This window comes from Lemur catta, chromosome 15, assembly GCF_020740605.2.
Source record: "Lemur catta isolate mLemCat1 chromosome 15, mLemCat1.pri, whole genome shotgun sequence".
In the NCBI taxonomy this organism is placed as follows: Eukaryota; Metazoa; Chordata; class Mammalia; order Primates; family Lemuridae; genus Lemur; species Lemur catta.
Genome location: NC_059142.1, coordinates 14,128,593 through 14,146,990, shown reverse-complemented (window position 1 = coordinate 14,146,990; position 18,398 = coordinate 14,128,593). Strand labels below are relative to the sequence as shown.

General features: G+C 42.6%; 3 protein-coding genes across 6 annotated transcripts in view; 2 read left to right on the top strand and 1 right to left on the bottom strand.

The window, feature by feature from the left end:
• Nucleotides 1–88: 88 nt before the first annotated feature.
• On the bottom strand, nucleotides 89–2,250 carry TXNDC17 (thioredoxin domain containing 17). The gene is made up of 4 exons (XM_045526021.1): nucleotides 2,026–2,250; nucleotides 1,422–1,503; nucleotides 936–1,011; nucleotides 89–311 (listed from the first exon to the last, which is right to left on the bottom strand). The coding sequence occupies exons 1-4, from the start codon at nucleotides 2,168–2,170 to the stop codon at nucleotides 243–245; spliced, it is 372 nt and encodes a 123-aa protein (XP_045381977.1). The 5' UTR covers nucleotides 2,171–2,250; the 3' UTR covers nucleotides 89–242.
• A 70-nt stretch (nucleotides 2,251–2,320) lies between these two features.
• Nucleotides 2,321–18,398, top strand: part of KIAA0753 (KIAA0753 ortholog) — a 62,004-nt gene continuing 45,926 nt past the window's right edge. Inside the window, exons 1-3 of one of the 4 annotated variants that reach the window (XM_045526013.1) lie at nucleotides 2,321–2,610; nucleotides 7,895–8,054; nucleotides 16,574–17,201. In XM_045526013.1, coding sequence (XP_045381969.1) covers nucleotides 7,959–8,054; nucleotides 16,574–17,201 — 724 coding nt within the window. In that variant the 5' untranslated portion in view covers nucleotides 2,321–2,610; nucleotides 7,895–7,958. The other 3 variants (XM_045526016.1, XM_045526014.1, XM_045526017.1) reach the window with 3 other exon arrangements.
• On the top strand, nucleotides 2,838–6,920 carry LOC123620611 (collagen alpha-2(I) chain). Its single transcript, XM_045526012.1, has one exon. It carries the CDS (start codon nucleotides 2,939–2,941, stop codon nucleotides 6,341–6,343), a length of 3,405 nt encoding a protein of 1,134 aa, XP_045381968.1. The 5' UTR covers nucleotides 2,838–2,938; the 3' UTR covers nucleotides 6,344–6,920.

The window sequence follows — 18,398 nt, the reverse complement described above, 5'->3', positions numbered from 1 at the left end:
CAATAATAAATTGCTTCGAGCTATTACTGCCACTCCTGAAGACTCATTTTACTCATGTCTTAAAAATATCCACATATTAAAAACAAACTAAAGGCTCAGGCACATTTTAATACCATTGCTTAAACATATACCAGATTTTTAACACCATTTATTTATAGCTAACATGAATTCAAAGGAAGTGTGCAGTTTTTTTTTAATATTAGAACAAATCAGGTAATGAAGACAATTGCCATCATTAAGTCTTAATCTTCAGAGAACAACATCTCCACGAGGTTGGCTTGAAGACACTCAGATTCTACCAGTTTTTGAGGCTGTAAGAGAAGAAGAGCCAAATCTTAACTCCTAGGAAATGTTATTAGGAGTAGAGTGAGTTCTTCCTTGAGTGACACAAGTTAGGCCATTCAGAAACCAACTCGTTATAACAAGTTTTATGAAAGAGTTAAGATATTTGCCTTAAGATGAATCACTAAAATACTTGGCTCAAGAAACTTAAACCTAAAATACCAGAAAGCCCTACAGACTAAAACAGGAGACAGCAAGCCCAATGCCATCCCCTTCCCCTCAACCCTTTAATTTAGAATCCCAGGAGCATGACTGAACTAGGAGTTTCCTTTCTTTTCAACCAGAATTATGGATTAAATAGAAAAACAACTGTTGATGCAAGTGTTTAAGAAATTATGAGTCAATCAACTTTCTGGCTATAGAATTTTTTTAAGAAGAGTAGCTTAAAAACATGAAAAAGACCCAATAGATATTTGCATTGTTTATTAAATAGTTTATTGGGACTGGCCATAGAGATGGACTCCAAACAGGATTCTGAACACCAATGTGACTGAGATGAAATGTCAAGATCTTTTCAAATTTGAAGCCAGAACAAGGTAAAAGAGTTTTGACAGTGAATTATAGCCCCATTATATTTAAAGAAAGATACTCACTGTTCCATATTTAAGTAGTGTAGGCACTGCAGTTATTTTCAGGGTTTTTCTGAAGTCATTGTTTGGATCTTTCCAGCTATTCCAAAAAGAAAGTGATTATGAAAAAAAAGTTACTTGGTTTATTACAGTTAGCTTAATATTTGATATATTCCTACATTTACTCTTAATAATCCTTGTTGTAAACACTTAAAAAACGTTGAGGACTATGACTTCATCTATTAATTTGTGCAAAATTTTCATTTACAATGTAACTAAGATAGAAAATAAATGTAAAGCCAGCTAAGTTCTGAACTTAAACCAGGACAAATTCATTGAATTACCCTTTATGTAAGTGGACATTTTAAATTTGTATTTAGTAGCTTCTAATTCGACTTATCAGACTTTACGTTAGAACACAGAACTTGAGTGAGTCCCTGAGACCCTTCCCACCCAAGTCCTAAAGAGTCTAGTGCATGTCTCTGAAATACAGTGTACGTTGCCACTTACTAAGGTTTTTCTCCTACTTGGCAGTAGATGAACACACATCCTTCATTAACATGCTTCAGCCCCTCTCGTACGACTGGTTCAGCTTTAAAAAAAAGTTAATATAAAATAATTACCAACTCTACAGTCAGGCACTAATAAACAGCGATCCTCTCCTCTTTCTCCAGCCTTTAAGAACTCAGACTTTAACCTGTAGTTGACTGAGGAGATCAACCTAAATCAGGTGTTCTCTTCGGGTGTTAAAGCTACTTTAAAGGACCAAGACGAGTCCTGACTGCCCCCACTCCAGAGCTCCCAGAACAATGAAAAGCATACCTATTTGCTGACGTACTTAAAGACCAACTCACGTGTCCTGTGAGACACTAATCATAGTGGGGAAGTGAGAAATTTTAAAGAACTAGATTCCAAGATCATCCGGGTTTGGTGGTAAAAAGAAGAGCGCTCTTGGCAGGGCAAGGCTTAATAAGAGGCATGGGGACAGCTGAGATTGCCCCGAGGATCTCTGAGACCAAGATTCCCTCTGTCTCTTCTCAACCCAGCTTTCTGGCCGTAGCCTTATCCTTCCCACCACTTCCGCTGGGCAGCAGCACCCCAGTCCTGGCCTCACCCTGCACGCAGTCGGGACACCAGCTTTTCCCTTCGTCGTCCTTAGAACCGGTAAAGTAGGCGAAAATGGTCTTGCCATTGTGCTGCTCGACAGCCCGGCTGAATTCCTCAAAGCCGGACACGCACACCTCCTCGTAGCTGGCCATCCGGACCGCGCCGCAGACTGCGAGCCAAGTCGGGTCTGGCCGCGGGCGGCCCACGTGGGGCGGGGCGAAGCAGTTTCCGGGTGGGATGGGGCAGGGCGGTACCTGCAGAAGCCAGCGCCGCTTTGACGTATACGGGAGCCTCTGAAGGCCAAACTCATCCGCACCGTCTTACTGCTCTCGTTTCTCAGCTCTTCTGGGGCTAGCTCCATTCCTGAACCCAGGCCTCTTCTCTCATCTGGTCCTGACCCCGACCGCATGGACACTGGCCGCAAAACTTGCCGCCCGGCAACACCTGGACCCTTATGTAGCTGAGGAGCCTCAACGGCTCCCAAGCCGCCTTGCGCCTGTTGCCATGGCGACTGGGCGAGCGGCCGGAAGCGAGGCCTAGTTTGGGGGGGCCCCCCTGCCGGTCCCGGTAGCCGCGCCTCTCCCGAGACCAGGTGGGCTCGGGCCGGGGCTGGGGGCGGGGGAGATTGTTGGAAGCTGCGTTAGGAGGCGTGGACCTGGGGAAGAGGAGACCTTGACTGGGCAGACTCTGCCGCTCTGTCCGCCTAATTACCTTTTCTCCTGTCTAGGCTTTAGAGGGGCCTGGACTAGGGGGCGGGCGTCCGGGACTGGGCGGGGGTGGAGTGGGGGGCTGGGAGGGAGAAAGGCTGCGAGGGCTGGCGCTGTGTGTGAGTGCGTGTGTAGAGCAGCTTAGGGAGCCAGGGGCTAAGACCCAAAGTGCCCCGGAGCTGCGTTGGGGAAGACGGGAATTGTCCTGGAGCTATGAGCCGGGCGACAGGGCGTGGGGCCTTGCCCAGGCTGCGCGGGGGCGAGCTGGCTGCTAAGTTGCCGGGTCGCTGCGTGGGGCCCAGCAGGTCGGGGCGGAGAGTTCGGCGGCCGTGGGGGAAGAGGTGGAGCGCGGGGACGTTTCGAGTCCGTGGAGCTAGGCGCCGGGCGAGGTCCTCGGTTTGGGAGACGCGCTGTGTGAGTGCAGGAAGGCTGCAGGACTGTCGGCGGCCATGGGGGAGGAGACAAGCAGCGGAGACAGCAGACGCCTCTGGGGAGAATGAGGCTTCTGAAACACCTGGAATTGCAGGCTTGCTTGAGGCTGCAAGGGACCCTGGGGCTGTGTGGGTGAACGGGGCCGTCGGGGAGCCCGAGGTGGTGGGACCTGCTGGGTCTGTGTGGGTGACCGGGTCTGGGGAGGAGGAGACGGAAGATAGGAGTCCCCGGGGCTGTGAGAGAAAAGGTCGTCCTGGATCTCTGGGGCATGAGAGCATTCTTCAACTGTGGTTGAAGGTGCAGGCTATGAGGGCAGCTTCGGGATGTGGGGAAGGAAGCAGAGTCGAGCTCCATCCTGCAGGAGAGGGACCAGTTGAAAGGGGTGTCCCTGGCCGAGCTTCCTGGGTAGAGACAAGCTGTGGTGGTGTTACAGGACCTTGGGTGAAAGGGCAGGCCAGGGTGTTCCCCCAGGCCTCAGGACTGTCCACAGCTATGGGGCTAGGGGCGGGTTATGACAGAGCCTCAGGCTTCTGTGTACAGGGACCGGCTGGGAGAGTGCCTCCTCTTGTGGATGTGCCTGGGGCTGCTGAGACAAGTTCTGGGATTGCCTCACACCTACTGGGGAGGGGACAAGCTGTGGGAGTGCCTGGGGATGTGGAGGCGATAGGCTGTGGAGTTGCTCCAGGCCCTTGGGGAAAAGGGCAGACTGTGGGGCTGCCTAGTGCCACGGGGTGGCCTGGGGCTGTGGGAGTGCCCCGAGCTGTGGAGGGAGAGATGGGCTGTGGAGGTGCCCCAGGTCTTTTGGGGAGAGGGCAGTCAGTGCAGACTCTGGCACAAGAGGCAGTCTGTGGGGATACCCCGAGCCTATGGGGCAGGGGACAGGCTTCGGGGGTGCCTGATGCTGTGGGGGTCCCTAGAGCTGTGGTGGAGGAACCCACCTCTGTGGGCACCCCAGGCATATGGCAGAACAGGCAGGCTGTGGAGGAGACAGGCTCTAGGGGTATCCCTGGCCTGTGGGGCATAGGACAGCCTGTAGGGGTGCCCTGTTCTACTGCAGAGGAAGCTAGATGTGGGGGTGACCCTGGATTCAGGGAAAAGGGACAGGCTGTGTGGGTAGAGACAGGTTCTGGAGGTGAGCCAGGGTCATGGAGAGCTGCAGAGACTGCAGAGTTGTCTGGTCCTAGTGAGCAGGAGGCAGGTTTTGGGGGCACCCCAGGCCTGTTGGGTATAGAACAGGCCCTGGGAGTACCCCAGGCTTTGGGGAAGCAGGAGACAGGCTGTGCAAGTGTCCCAGGATTGTGGAGAACAGGACAGCCAGTGGCGATGCCCCAGGCTGTGGTGGTACCCGGAGCCATGGGCGAAGAGACAAGCCGTGGTGGTGTCCCGGGCTTGTGGGATAGGTGGCGGGCTCTGGGAGGGCCTCCAGCTGCGGCAGTGCCAGGGCTTGCAGGGGAGGAGACACGCAGTGGGAATGTCCTGAGCCTGTGGGAGAGGACGCAGGCTATGAGGGAGCGAGGGGCTCCGGTGCCTCCAGCTTTAGGGGTGCCTGGGCCCGGGGCGCAGGAGACTGGCTGTAGAGGTGTCTCCTGTCTGTGTGGGAGGAGGCAGGCTATGGGGCTGTCTGAGACAGTGGGGATACCCAAGGCAGCAGATGTGCCCAAGCACAGGTGTGCCCCAGCAGGGGTACCCACAGGTGTGTGCGTGCCTGGGTCTGGAAAGATGCCTGCCACTGTGTGGGTGTCTGGTCCTGTGTGTCAGGAAAGCAGCTCTAGCGCCATTTTGAATTTGTGGGAAAGGGCTTGTGCTGCCGGCATACCCATGGTTTCAGGGAGGACTCTGGCTCCAGAGGAGCTATGGCCTGTGGGGGAAGATGGTGGTTCTGGGGCTTTCCCAGGACCATGGGGAGGGAGGCAGGCTACTGGGGTTCCCGTGGCTCCGGAGGTCCCTGGGCTTGTGAGGGAGGAGACTGGCTCTGGGGGTGTCCCAGGGCCTTGGGGAAGGAGACAGAGTGTCAGAGCTCCTGTGGCCACTGAGGTGCCCACTGCTCCTAGGGCACCTGGTCCTCTGGTGGTAGAGACTGGCTCTGAGGGCTTCTCAGGCTCGTCAGGAAGGAGGCAGACTGCTGGTGGGGCACCCATGGCTCCCAGGCTGTCTCGGCTTATGCAGGAGGAAACTGGTTCTGGAAGCGTCTCAGGGTTGTGGCGGGAGAGAGAGATAGTCAGGAGACCCACAGATGCCACAGGTCCTGCAAGGATGGGGGTGCCCACCTGTGCCGGGATGCCTCAACCCACAGTGGAGAAGACTGACTCTGGGGGCATCTCAGGCTTGTCGGGAAGCAGACAGACCCATGGGGTCTCCATGGCTGTGGGGCTGCCTGGGTCTTTGGGGGAGGAGACACTCTCTGGAGGTCTCTTGGGCCTATCAGGAAGAAGAGAGACTGCTGGGTTGCCTGTGGCTGCTAAAGTTTCCATGGCCATGGGAATGCCCATGGCTTCTGGGCTCCCTAGGCCAATGGTAGGGAATACTAGCTCTGAGGACAATGGCTCAGGCATGTGGGGGAGACCAGCCACTGACGTGCCCACCGCTGCCAGGGCTCCCAGACCTGTGGAGGGGGACGTGGGCTCTGAAGGAGTCTCAGGCCTGTGGAGGAGGAGACATAGTGGAGTGGTCCCTGAGGCCGCGAGGGTGCCTCTGCCTTTGGGGGTTCTTGCAGCTGTAGGAGCTCCCATGGCGGGGCGTGTGCCTGCTGCAGTGTGGGTGACTGGGTCCGCAGGTGCAGAAGCGGATGTGGGTGTCTCAGGCCTGCCAGTGGTGAGAAGACAGTCCGCAGAGGGAGTGGGGGCTTCAGAGGAAGAGGCGGGAGGTAGGAGTATCCTGGGACTGGCAGGGAGGAGCCAGCCTGTAGGGGTGTCTCACACCTGTGCGCATGGGGCTGGGTTATGGAGCTGTCCAAGGTCTGTGGGGGAAGAAACAGCCTGTGAGAATGTTCCAGGAGTGTCAGGGATAAGAACAGCTGTGGGGGTGCCCCCAGTTCCAAGGGAGGAAATAGGGCTTGGCCATTTCAGAGATCACCCACATCAGAGTGAGGGGAGACAGGCTGGAGGAATGTCTGCAGTCAGAGTGAGGGAGAACAGTTGGGCAGAGAATTCGGTGGGGGAGGACAGATTGAGGGGGATGTTCCAGTAGTATGTATAGGGAGCAAGTTGGGGGGAGGTGTCCTGGGGCTCTGTGGGAGGGAACAGGTTGGGGGGAGGTTTGTCCTGGGTTGTGGATGAAGGCACAGGCTGTAGGGGTGAAGATGTCTCAGGATATGTAGGGTGACAAATTGGGAGGTTTCCTAGAGCAATGGGGAAGGGACAGATTGCAAGGAGAGGAGTGCCCCAGGACTTTGTATAGGGGTGGGTGTTTCTGGACTTTGTGTGTGCATGTGTATGTGTAGCATCACTTGAGGTTTCCTGGAACTGTGGGGATCGCCTAATACTGTCCTAGTGGAGAATGGACTGTTAGGCCTTTGGCACATGGAAGCCACCAGGGGGAAAGTACTGGCCATGTAAAAGTTGCAGATGCCCTGGCCCCAATTCTGCACACTCCATTCTGTGGCTCCAGTCCCCAACCTGTGATGATGTCAAGCCAGTTGGGATTGGCCTCGCTAGTGTTCCTTGTCCCATCTGCTTCTTTGATCATGTGTCTACAGCCTTAGAAATAAGAACTCTTGGACAGCTATCTTTATATTCCTACAGATGTATCTGTCTTTAAGCAAATCCAGACTACAAACATTTGATTTATTCAAAAGCTTAAATTAGTGTTTTTTTAAACTTTGAATGTCCCAATTGATTTACTGTGGGATTCTTTGAGAAACAAATTCCCCAGTGCATTTAAAACTAGTCAGTTCACAGAATATGAGCTTACCTAACAAATGTTGAGTTAAATTGTCTACTATGCTCAAAGCACTGTTGTGGGAAATAGAAGAGTAAGACAAGGCCCTTACCCTCAAGAAACCTTGTCTAGCCGGGAAGATGAGACATATACCTGTGAAACAGGTAAATAACAATATGAGACAGCACTGTGATAAGCACATGAGTGACAGGGATAATAAAATGTTTATAAAGGAGCAGCAACAATAAGGGAATAGCCCTATACAGTCTACTGAATGGTTTCATATCCATTGTGTGTGTGTTTGTGTGTGTGTAGGGTAGAAGGAAGATGGGGGAAATTGAAGATTGAGAAAGGTCATTCAGCTAGTTAATGGCAAATCCTGGTTTGAGTTTAGGAGTTCTGATCCTGCAGGTTTACTTAGAGTCATTCAGAGTTTTGTCCATTTGGGCTACTCGATAGAGTGAAACACACTGCTTTTTGACTAGTGTTAGGATCCATCAATGTAGACTGTTCATTCGTAAAATCACCCTGCTGGAAAGAGCTAGTTTATCGTAGCAGAGTTGCTTGTGGAATAATGTCTTACTGGATACCCTTGAGATTTGATATTTGGAATGAAAAGGGCCAAGAGATTATCATTAAAATAGTAAGTGTTCCTGTATTTCTTTGAAAATGAGAATTTCAAAATAGTAGTTGCTTTTATAAATTGAAGAAACTATCATATACCTGTCTTTAAGCAATTACTCTCAGTATGAGGTTGCTATGGGCTATTTCTAGAATATTGTTATACAAGCATGGTATTATGCTTTATTCTGTTCCCTTGTTTGAACACTGTTGGTCTGAAATAGCTTTATTTTATTTTAGGACTGGTTTTAGGGAGGACTGTTGCTCATGACAAGGCTGTCACTATTGTTCTACACTATTTAACATGATGGGGCAAGGCCGACCAGCTTCAACCTGTGTTCATCTAGCATCTAGTGCCCAACTAGATGGGAGGAGTGACCCCATGAAACTTCAGACCCAGGTAGTTTTGTTTCTTAAGATTTTTATTATGAAACATTTCAAACAAAAAAGTTGAAAGAAAAGGACAATGAACGCTTTTGAAATCACCTTCTAGATTCAGCAATTGTTAACAATTTGTCCTGTTTTTGTATCTACCGAACCATCTGTCTCTGTAAAAGTTTTGCAGAACCATTCCCAAGTAGGTTGCAGACATCATGAGACTTGTAAATATTTGAGAATACTTGTAGTAAAAATAAACTCACCTACTTAATCGTAATACCATTATCATACCTAAGAAAATGTAAAAAAAATAATTCCCTAATATTATCTAATAACCGGTCTTTATGCAACTTTACTCAGTGTCTCAAAAATGTCTTTTTCTCCAACATTATATTATGAAAATCCTCAAACATGTAGCAAAGTTGAATTTTACAGTGAACATTTAGATTCCATTAATGTTTTACTATATTATTTCATTGTCTGTCATTTGTTCCTCCCTCTAGAGATCTGTCCATCAATCTATCTTATTTTTGATACATTTCAAACTCAGTTGCAGATGTGAATACCCTAACTTCCACATGCATGTTGTACACTGGAATTCACTCTTTCTTTACCAATTCTTTCAATATAAATTTTATGTCAGAAATGGTGAATACATTGGAATGTGTATATCTTGTCACATTTGCTGAGTTTTGACAAATACATGCATATATATGTAACCCATACTCTGTCAAGACACAGATCATTTCTATTCTAGAAAGTTCTCTTAATGCCCTTTCCCAGTCAAGCCCCATCCCTACCTTCCAGGCCTACCACTGTTCTCATTTTTTTCTACCATAAATTAGTTTTTCTTATTTTAGAACTTTATATAAATGGGGTCGTATAACGTTTACTCCTTGGTGTAAGGCTCCTTTCACTAGGTGTAAAGTTTTTGAGATTCATCCATGTTTTTGTATGTATCAGTGGTTTGTTTGTTTTTAATCCATTTTACTAATTCCGTTGTATGAATATACCACAGTTTATCCATTCTCCAATTGATGGGCACCTGGCCTGTTTCCAATTTGGAGTTAGTGTAAATAAAGCTGCCATGAATGTTCTTGTGCGGATCTTTTTATTGCAAGAATAGTACACAGAATTCCTGGATACTCTTCTCTCACATTCCCCAAGTGTTAACATTTTACTGCATATTCCCCCCCCCTCTACATATATCATTTTCTAAACTGTTTAAGAGTAAATTGTAGATATGATGCCCTTTTGCCCCTAAGTTCTTGTGTATTTTTGTGTATTTCCTAAAAACAAGGAATTCTCTTATATAATCTTAGTACAATTATTGAAATCAGGAGATTAACATTAAATTAATACTGTCATGTACTCTGCAGACCTTACTGAAATTGTTAGTTGTCCCAGTAATGTCCTTTATAGCAAAATAAACTCCAAGATCATAAGTTGTATTCAATTATCAAGTCTCTTTAGTTTCCTTTAATCTGAATGATTTCTGAGTCTGTTTTTGTATTTCGTGGCATTGACATTTTTGAAGAATATAGGCCTGATGTCTTTTCATAATTACATTCAAGTTTTGTCAGGAAAACCACTGAAATGATGCTGAATACTTCTCAGTGCATCCTATCAGGAGGTACATGCTGTCAGTTTGGTCCCATCGCTGGCAATGTTGACTTTAATCATTGGATTAAAGTGGTACTGCCAGGTTTTTCCATTGTAAAGTTATTCTTTACTTTGTGTAATTAAAAAGATATCTGTCTTTGAGACTATGTGAATATCTTTTTACTCCTCAGACTTTCCTGTACTAGTTTTCACATTCATTGATGATTCTTACCCAAATCAAATTTTTATTATAATGGTTGGTAAATGGTGATTGCTAATTTTACCCTTCCTTCTACATTTATTAGTTGGCTTATTACTGTAAGGAAGAGCTGTCCCTTCTCTTCCTATTTATTGATTTCAGCACAGACTCCTAGATTTTTATTTTTGTCAGTAGGTTGTAATCCTTTACTATTTAATGTGCAGATATTTATTTTGATGTTCATATGGTCTCTGATTTGGCCACAAGAGCCACTCAATCTTTGACCCATCAATCTTTGATCATTTTATGGTATAAAAAGATATTCAGGGTCAACTTGCTTTTTGTCCTGTCCCAGCCCTAGAATTAGCCATTTATCCCTTTGCCCTTTTAGTGGAGAATGGAATTTAAAAATCAATATCTGAGACTAGAGATGCTCATTGATACTGGAGTGTCGTTGTTTCTAGGCCCTCTCAGAGGACAGAAATGGGAAATAGATATATATACTTGTGTGCATATACACACATGTACAGACATTCATATGCGCATCTACACTCACATACATCTATATCTCTTTCTCTCCCTTCTTTCCTTCCTTCTTCACTTTCTTTCTGTCTGTCTGCCTACATGTCTATGTTAAAACCCATGAGTTCACACAGGTATCTCCAATGCCAATCCAACACTCCATATTTCTAACTCCTTTATTCAACAGTGTGAAACCTGGCTCCAGTTACAGACGATATATTTACTTAGTTGCTCCGTCCTAGAATGTACAAAAAGTAGTTTCAGAATTGCTATTTAACAGAATCCTCTGTTTAAAAAAAAAAAAGCCTACAAATTATAGTTCAATATTTGTTTAGAGTACACTTGTCTTTAGCCTGAGGGCAGATAATCCAAATGTTGTGTTTGAGAGTTAGGTGGGTTAATTTTTTTTCACCTTCACTTTTTGGTGTGGTATGTTATTTATTTGAAATTCAGTTTGGTCCATTGATTTCTGTTAGTATTCATTTTTAGAGTTTTCCTCCATCCTTATGGATTTTATTTATTTTCTTCCTTCCTCCCTCCCTCCCTCATTCATTCACTCATTCATTCATTTCTTCTTCCTTTTTTTCTTCCTTCCTGTCTCTTGTGTGTAAGTGAAACATTAGCATGGTTCCATATATTCTAGTATATTTGGTATATTCAGAGGAGTGTTAAATGGTACCCCATTCCCTCTATCCTTTCTACCTGATTCCCACCTATACCTTGTAGATAACTCATTAGTGTTTGATTTTTCTTTCCTGTTTCTTTTTGCACAAATCATCCAATGCATATATATTTTCTCATGTCTCCTTTTTTTCTTATGTGAAGGGTAGTATACTACAGATAAACTTTTTGCACTCTGCACTTTTTGCTGAACAATATATCCAGAGAAATCTCTCCACATTGGTTCATAGAGCTGCTTTTTTACATCTTCATGGTACTCCATTATGTGGGTATACTGTAGTTTATTCAACCACTCTCCTACATGGGGATTTAGGTTGATGGCATTAATTTATGGTTACAAACAGTACAGCAATGAGTAACCCTGTGCATATGTATTGTTGGAGATGTATCTGCAGGGTAAATTCCTAGAATTGAGACTAAGTCAAAAGGCAAATGGACATGTAGTTTTGTTAGGAATTGCCAAATTTCCCTCCATAAAGTTTGTATCAATTTACATTCCCACCAGCACTCTATGAGGGTGCCTATTTTCCCACAGCCTCACCAATAGCATGTATTATTATACTTTTTAATTTTTGCTAATCTGTTGGGTGATAGATGGTATTTCAGTGTATTTTAAATTTGTATTGCTATGAGAATAAATATCTTTTTATGTATAAGGGCCACATTTATGTATTTTTTGTAAATTGGTCATGTGTTTTCCCATTTTCTGTTGAGTTTTGATTTTTTCCACCTCACTTTTTAAGATTTCTTTATGTATAGGAGCCTTTTGCATTTGCAAATATTTTTCTTCCAGTTTTTCTGTTCTACTTTTGACTTTGCTTATGGTGCTTTTTGCCAGACAGAAGTTTTTTAAAAACTTTTTTATTTTAACATAGTCAAACCTTTTGCTCTTTTATTGTATATGGATTTTGAATCCATTAGAAAGCCTTTCCCTAAACCTAGCTTAAAGTGGAAGTCACCCATGTACTTTTTTTTGGTACATACAACACATCTCTGAGGTATTTTAGGTTATTTTTACTTTGGGGGAAAGGATTTTTTTCCAAATAAGGCTATAAGTTTCAAGTACTGTTCATCAATCTGTGTACCTTTCAGATGGAACACATTTTTTTCTCTTTAGTGAGATTTTTAACTACTTTTTTTAATCCAAAATACTTTGCTGAAGTTTTATCATGATAGATTATCTTAAACTGACTCTTGATACACATGATTATATAAACGTATTCATTGTGAGAGTAGGGAAACCGTCTCTTAAATGAAGGCATCAGAGGACTGGTTTCATTGGATTTGTAGGCATGAATTCTCCTAAGGCTATTTACCTGTTTTTGACAGGTTCATTCTGGAAGGTCCAGGAGCGTACATATTTAAAGCCATAAAATTGTTTGTTTCCTTTGGCCTAGTAATCCCAGAACAGATCATTTATCCTAAGAAAATAATTTATAAAGAGAAAAACCTAAATGCATAGATACTAATTGAAGTAATATTTCTATTAGTGGGAAAACTGGAGCAACCTAAATGTTTAATGTTATAGTTAGGTTAAGCACAAAAAGGCCATTCATTGGATTTTGGAAAATTCAGCCATGAAAAATAAACACTATAGGAATATCGAAGCATTCTTAAGTGCAAAACAAAGCAAAACTTGAGGAAAGTTTAAAAGGAAAAAATAAATGAGTTTCCTCATTTATTATGAGGAAAACTGACAAAAACTGGGGCCTGCAGAAGAAGGCATAAGTGGACTGTTTAGAGCGAGATGCACTTAGGCACAGAAGGAAAGATGGGTCCTGCTGCCAGATGTAAAATCCTGGGAAGACCTGAAGAAGTATTACCAAATGGCTTAGGTCTGGTGTGTTTGTGTGCTACAGCATTTTTAGGAAAGCTCTAATGGATTGTGTTGATCACTTGCAGAACCCTAACATTTAAAAAAAATATTTTTAATTATTGTAAATAAGTTATACTTATTTATGCGGTGCATGTGATATTTTGATACAAGCACATAATGTACAATGATCAAATCAAGACAGTTGGGATACTCATCACCTCAAGCATTTGTCATTTCTTTGTGTTAGTGATACAGGGGGTGTCCCAGTGGAGGGAAGAAAGCCCCCTGAACTTGCCAAGTGGGTTCTTGGCTTCCTGAGGGAATGAATTTGAGAATGAGCCAACTAGCTATAGGAAAGTTTTATTGAGATGGAGACAGACAACAGATCCCATTCCACGGTTGGAGTAGGGGTCCTTTCCCCAGCAGAATGGGGACCCCTTATGGTGTAATGGTAATTTTTTAGATGTTCAAAAACCCCATAGTTACTAGCATTGTCTTGAGGTCAGGCTATAAAGGTTAATCATAAACTCCTGTCGTAGAAAGGTAAGCACAGTTTGTAAGACATCCAGCTTAGTAAATCATCCATCCTCAAGTGGTCTCAGGCAATAACTTATTGGTGACTTCCTTATTAAGAGTGATTAGGGTCTGATATCAGTCAAAATGGCTGCCCTCTCAAGCTTTCTTGACCTTCCTTTTCTGCCTTATCCCTACATTATTAGGAACATTCTAATTCTACTCTTAGTTATTTTGGAATATACAATAAATTATTGCTAACTATAGTTGCCCTATTGTGCTACCAAACACTAGATCTTATTCTTTCTATCTAACTGTATTTTTGTATCCATTAACCATCCTCTCTTTATCTCCCACCTCTTCCATACCCCCTTACTCATATTCCCAGCCTCTGGAAACCATCGATGCTCTGTCTCCATGAGTACAATTTTTTTTGGTTCCCACGTGTGAGTGAGAACATGTGATATTTGTGTTTCTGTGCCTATCTTATTTCACTTAACGTAATGTCTTCCAGTTCCATCCATGTTGTTGCAAATGACAGGATTTCATTCTTTTTTATGGCTGAATAATACTCCGTGGTGTATATGTACCAGATTTTCTTTATCCATTCATCTGTTGATGGACACTTAGGTTGATTCCATATCTTGGATATTGTGAAAATGCTGCAATAAACATGGGAGAGCAAATAATATGTTTGATATACTAAGTTCCTTTCTTTTGGATATATACCAAACAGTGGGACTGCTGGATCATATGGTAGTTCTATTTTTAGTTTTTTGAAGAATTTTCCTACCGTTTTCCATTGTGGTTGCACTAATTTACATTCCCATCAATAGTGTATGAGGGTTCCCCTTTCTCCACATCCTTGCCAGCATCCATTATTGCCTGTCTTTTGATATCTCATTGTAGTTTTGATTTACATTTTTCTGATTATTAGTGATGTTGACCATTTTTTCATATATCTATTAGCCATTTGTATGTCTTTTGAGAAATGTCTATTCAGATCTTTTGCCCATTTTTAAAACATATTATTTGTTTTTTTTCTATTGAGTTGTTTGAGCTCCTTATATATTCTGGTAATTAATTCATTGTCAAATAGGTAGTTTGCAAATATTTTTTTCCATTCTGTGGGTTTTTCTCTTCACTTTGTTGATTGTTTCCATTCTGTGCGGAAGCTTTTTAGTTTGATATGATCCCATTTGCCCTTTTTTGCTTTGGTTGCCTGTGCTTTTGAGATTTTATTCAAGACATCTTTGCTGAGACTAATGTCTGGCATGTTTCCCCAATGTCTTAGTAATTTCTTAGTTTCAGGTCTTAGATTTAAGTCTTTAATTAATTTTTATTTGATTTTTGTATATGGTGAGAAATAGGGGTCTAGTTTCATTCTGTTGCAAATGGATATCCAGTTTTCCCAGCATCAGTTTTTGAAGAGACTGAAAAGGAGTTGACTGTAAATGTGTGGATTTGTTTCTGGGTTGTCTATTCTATTCCATTGTTCTATGTGTCTGTTTTTATGCCAGTACTGTGCCGTTTTGGTTACTATAGCTTTGTAATATCATTTGAAGTCAGGTAATGTGATGCCTCCAGCTTTGTTCTTTTCACTCAGAATTGCCTTGGCCATTCTGGGTCTTTTGTGGTTCCGTATAAACTTTAGGATTTTTTCTATTTCTGTGAAGAATGTTATTGGTATTTTGATGGGGATTGCATTGAATCTATGGATTGCTTTGGGTAGTATGGACGTTTTAACAATATTAATTCCTCCAATCTGTGAGCATGGAATATCTTTCCATTTTTTTGTTTCCTCTTCGATTTCTTTCATCAATGTTTAATAATTTTCATTGTAGACATCTTTCACTTCTTTGTAGGTATTTCATTTGTAGCTATTGTAAATGGGATTACTTTCTTGGTTTCTTTTTCAGATTGTTCACTGTTGGCATATAGAAATGCTATTGATTTTTGTATGTTGATTTAGTGTCCTACAACTTAACTGAATTTACCAGTTCTAATAGTATTTTTGGTGGAGTCTTTAGGTTTCTCTAAATATAAGATTATATCATCTGCAAACAAGAATAATTTGACTTCTTCATTTAGAATTTGAATGCCCTTTATTTCTTTCTCTTATCTAATTCTCTGGCTAGGACTTCTAGTACTATGTTGAATAAAAGAAGTGAGAACGTGGGCATCCTTGTCATGTTCAAAGCTTTCAGTTTTTCCTTGTTCAGTATGATGCTAGCTGTGGGTTTCTTGTATATGGCTTTTATTATGTTTGAGGTATGTTCCTTTTACACCCAGTTGTTGAGAGTTTTTTCATGAAGGGAGATTGAATTTTATTGAATGCTTTTTGGCATCTGTTGGGATGATCATATGGTTTTTATCCTTCATTCTGTTGATATGATGTATCACATTTCTTGATTTGCATATGTTGAACTATCCTTGCATCCCTGGGATGAATTCCACTTGATCATGAGAAATAATCTCTTTAATGTGTTGTTGAGTTCAGTTTGCTAATACTTTGTTGAGGACTTTTACCTCTGTGTTCATCAGCAATACTGGCCTGTGGTTTTCTTTTTTTGCTGTGTCTTTGTCTGGTTTTGGTATCAGGGTGATACTGGCCTCATAGTTTGGAAGTGTTCCCCTCTCTTTGATTTTTTGGAATAGTTTGAGTAGGATCGGTATTAGTTCTTCTTTAAATGTTTGGTAGAGTTCAGCAGTTAAGCCAATCGGGGTCCTGGGCTTTTCTTTGAGACTTTTTATTATTGCTTCTATCTCATTACTTGCTATTAGATTTCTTCATGGTTCAATCTAGGTAGGTTGCATGTGTCTGGGAATTTATCCATTTCTTCTAGGTTTTCCAATTTATTGGCATATAGTTGCTCATAATAGTCCTAATGATCCTTGGAGCCTGATATTTTGAAACGGGACAGAAGTTCATAACTGGGACTTACTGATTGCTGCTTGAAGTTTTCTGGGTTGGCTTTTAGAGTATGATCCTAAGATGATATTAGTAAACATAAGATTGTAGCATAGAACCAGGGGTATGTAATGAACTCAGTGGTGTAGAAAAGCACTGATTGTATCAGCCCAACAGAATGCCTCTTAGCTCTAATAATCTGGTGGGTGAAATTTTAGAAACTCAATTAATGACATACACCAATTATGTAATATGTTATTTTTCTAATGTCTGCTTACTTTTATTTACTTTCTAAAGAACCAGCTGCAGTTTAATAGGAATGTTCCTACACATTCAAGCAACTTGGCAATCCGATATTCTTGCCCACATGCAATTAGAATTGAAAAACTGAAGCACTCGTACAATGAATCATACCATTGTAAAGATGCAGATTTTAGAGTTGATCCTGACCTAAGCAGTTCTGTTTCATTTTCCGTCATATCAGAAGAGAGACTTAGCTATGCTGTCCACCTAGCCAAAAGAGATGTGAAACGAAGACAATTTGAAGAACGTATAAAGGAACATCATCTCAGAATTCAACCCCAAAGCTCTCAGAAATGTGGACATACTAAGTATAAAATATCTGACCACAGGGTGGAAAGGAAGGAATCAAAGAGTCAAGAAGTGTGTCAGTGCAGCCACCAGCCATCCAAAGTAGAAATTTCCAGCTCGGGTGCCAAGGTATACCTGTACACATCTCATCCAGGACAGTCAAGTCTTAATGTGCCAAATTCACCACCCACCCGTGATCCAGGACTCTGTCAGCCACATCCCAGGATAAATGACCACAAAAACTTAAGTGAACAGACAAGTCTACTAGAAGTCCAGCGTCTCCAGAAAGAATTGAGCAGTTGTATCCACAAAATTGAAGCGGTAACTAAAAAAGGTGAGAAAAATTAGATTCTTCATTTTGACCTGATGCCATGAGTGTGGAATAGTTCAAATGCATTCCTTCAGGACTCTCCCACCCTATCACTAATTCCATTCCTTCCTTCCTTTGTGTTTGTTCACTAGTGTATGAGCACTCATAGTAAGCAGTTGGAGTTTGACCAATGTCTTCTTTCTCTAACGAGTCTGCTCTGCCTTAGCCCTTTCCAGCAGAGGCACATGAGAGAGCTCCTTCACTGTAGGCTCACTTTGTATGTGCACTGACTGAGAGCCCAGCCTAGGAGTTGGGGCACCTGCTGTCTGAACCTTAGGTCTTCTGGTGTCTGAGTGCAAATTATCCCATAATGTTTTCCTTCATTCGCAGAAGTCCTTCTGGCAAAATTATTGTTAATTTGCTCCAAAAAAGATCATAGTGTATGTATATTACAGATAAAACCAGTTCTCACTTAGGCAATGTTTATATGAGTATACACTAGTGACAAGGGAAGTTGTGGGTATATGTGTGAAATATCTGATCATAGGGTAGAAAGGAAGGTGTATGATCATCATATACTGTTTTCTATAATTCTTTGGTCTTCTCAGGGCCCTTGCATTTTCCTGGGAAATAGAAGATTGATTCTATTTGGAGAATTTGAGTTGCTATTGTTAACAAGTAGGGAATCAAGCCCAGCTTTCAAACTGCAAGGAATAAGGAGTTAAGCATGAAAAGGAACTGTTGTGCTAGGATAGTATATAGTCTAGAATTTTTTTTGCATTTTAAATTTAATATATGCATATGTACATTTGTGCATGTTACATAAAGAATTTAAGGTAACTTTAAAAAAACATCTGTGATTGAACAAGGTAAAATAAAAATATGCACATGAGTATATTGTGGCATAGGAAAAAATAAGGAAAGGATAAAGATTTACTAGGGATAAGTTACATATTTGTTTCTGAGCTTCCTAGGAACCAGCTAATGAGGAAACTGTGGTCGGTTGCAGAATTTATAAAATCTAAAACAGAAAAAACAATTGTGTAGGGAAAATAATTATTCCACATACTAAAGCCAGAAAGAAATTTCTTCTGTGGGTCTTCTTGAAGAGTATGTTGTGTACTGTCATGAACAATTCAAAAACATTCTGATACCAAAACAACAGAAGTGCTGTGGTTTGTTTCTCATAACATTCCTTAGCCTCAGTCTGTGGCACGACCC

Excerpts from the sequence above, each read along its gene's own strand:
- TXNDC17 (XM_045526021.1), bottom strand. The coding sequence starts at position 2,170 with ATGGCCAGCTACGAGGAGGTGTGCGTGTCCGGCTTTGAGGAATTCAGC. Across the intron at positions 1,504-2,025 it reads GTGTCCCGACTGCGTGCAGG|CTGAACCAGTCGTACGAGAG; the intron begins GTGAGGCCAGGA and ends TTTTTTTTAAAG. Across the intron at positions 1,012-1,421 it reads CAAGTAGGAGAAAAACCTTA|CTGGAAAGATCCAAACAATG; the intron begins GTAAGTGGCAAC and ends TTTTTGGAATAG.
- LOC123620611 (XM_045526012.1), top strand. The coding sequence starts at position 2,939 with ATGAGCCGGGCGACAGGGCGTGGGGCCTTGCCCAGGCTGCGCGGGGGC.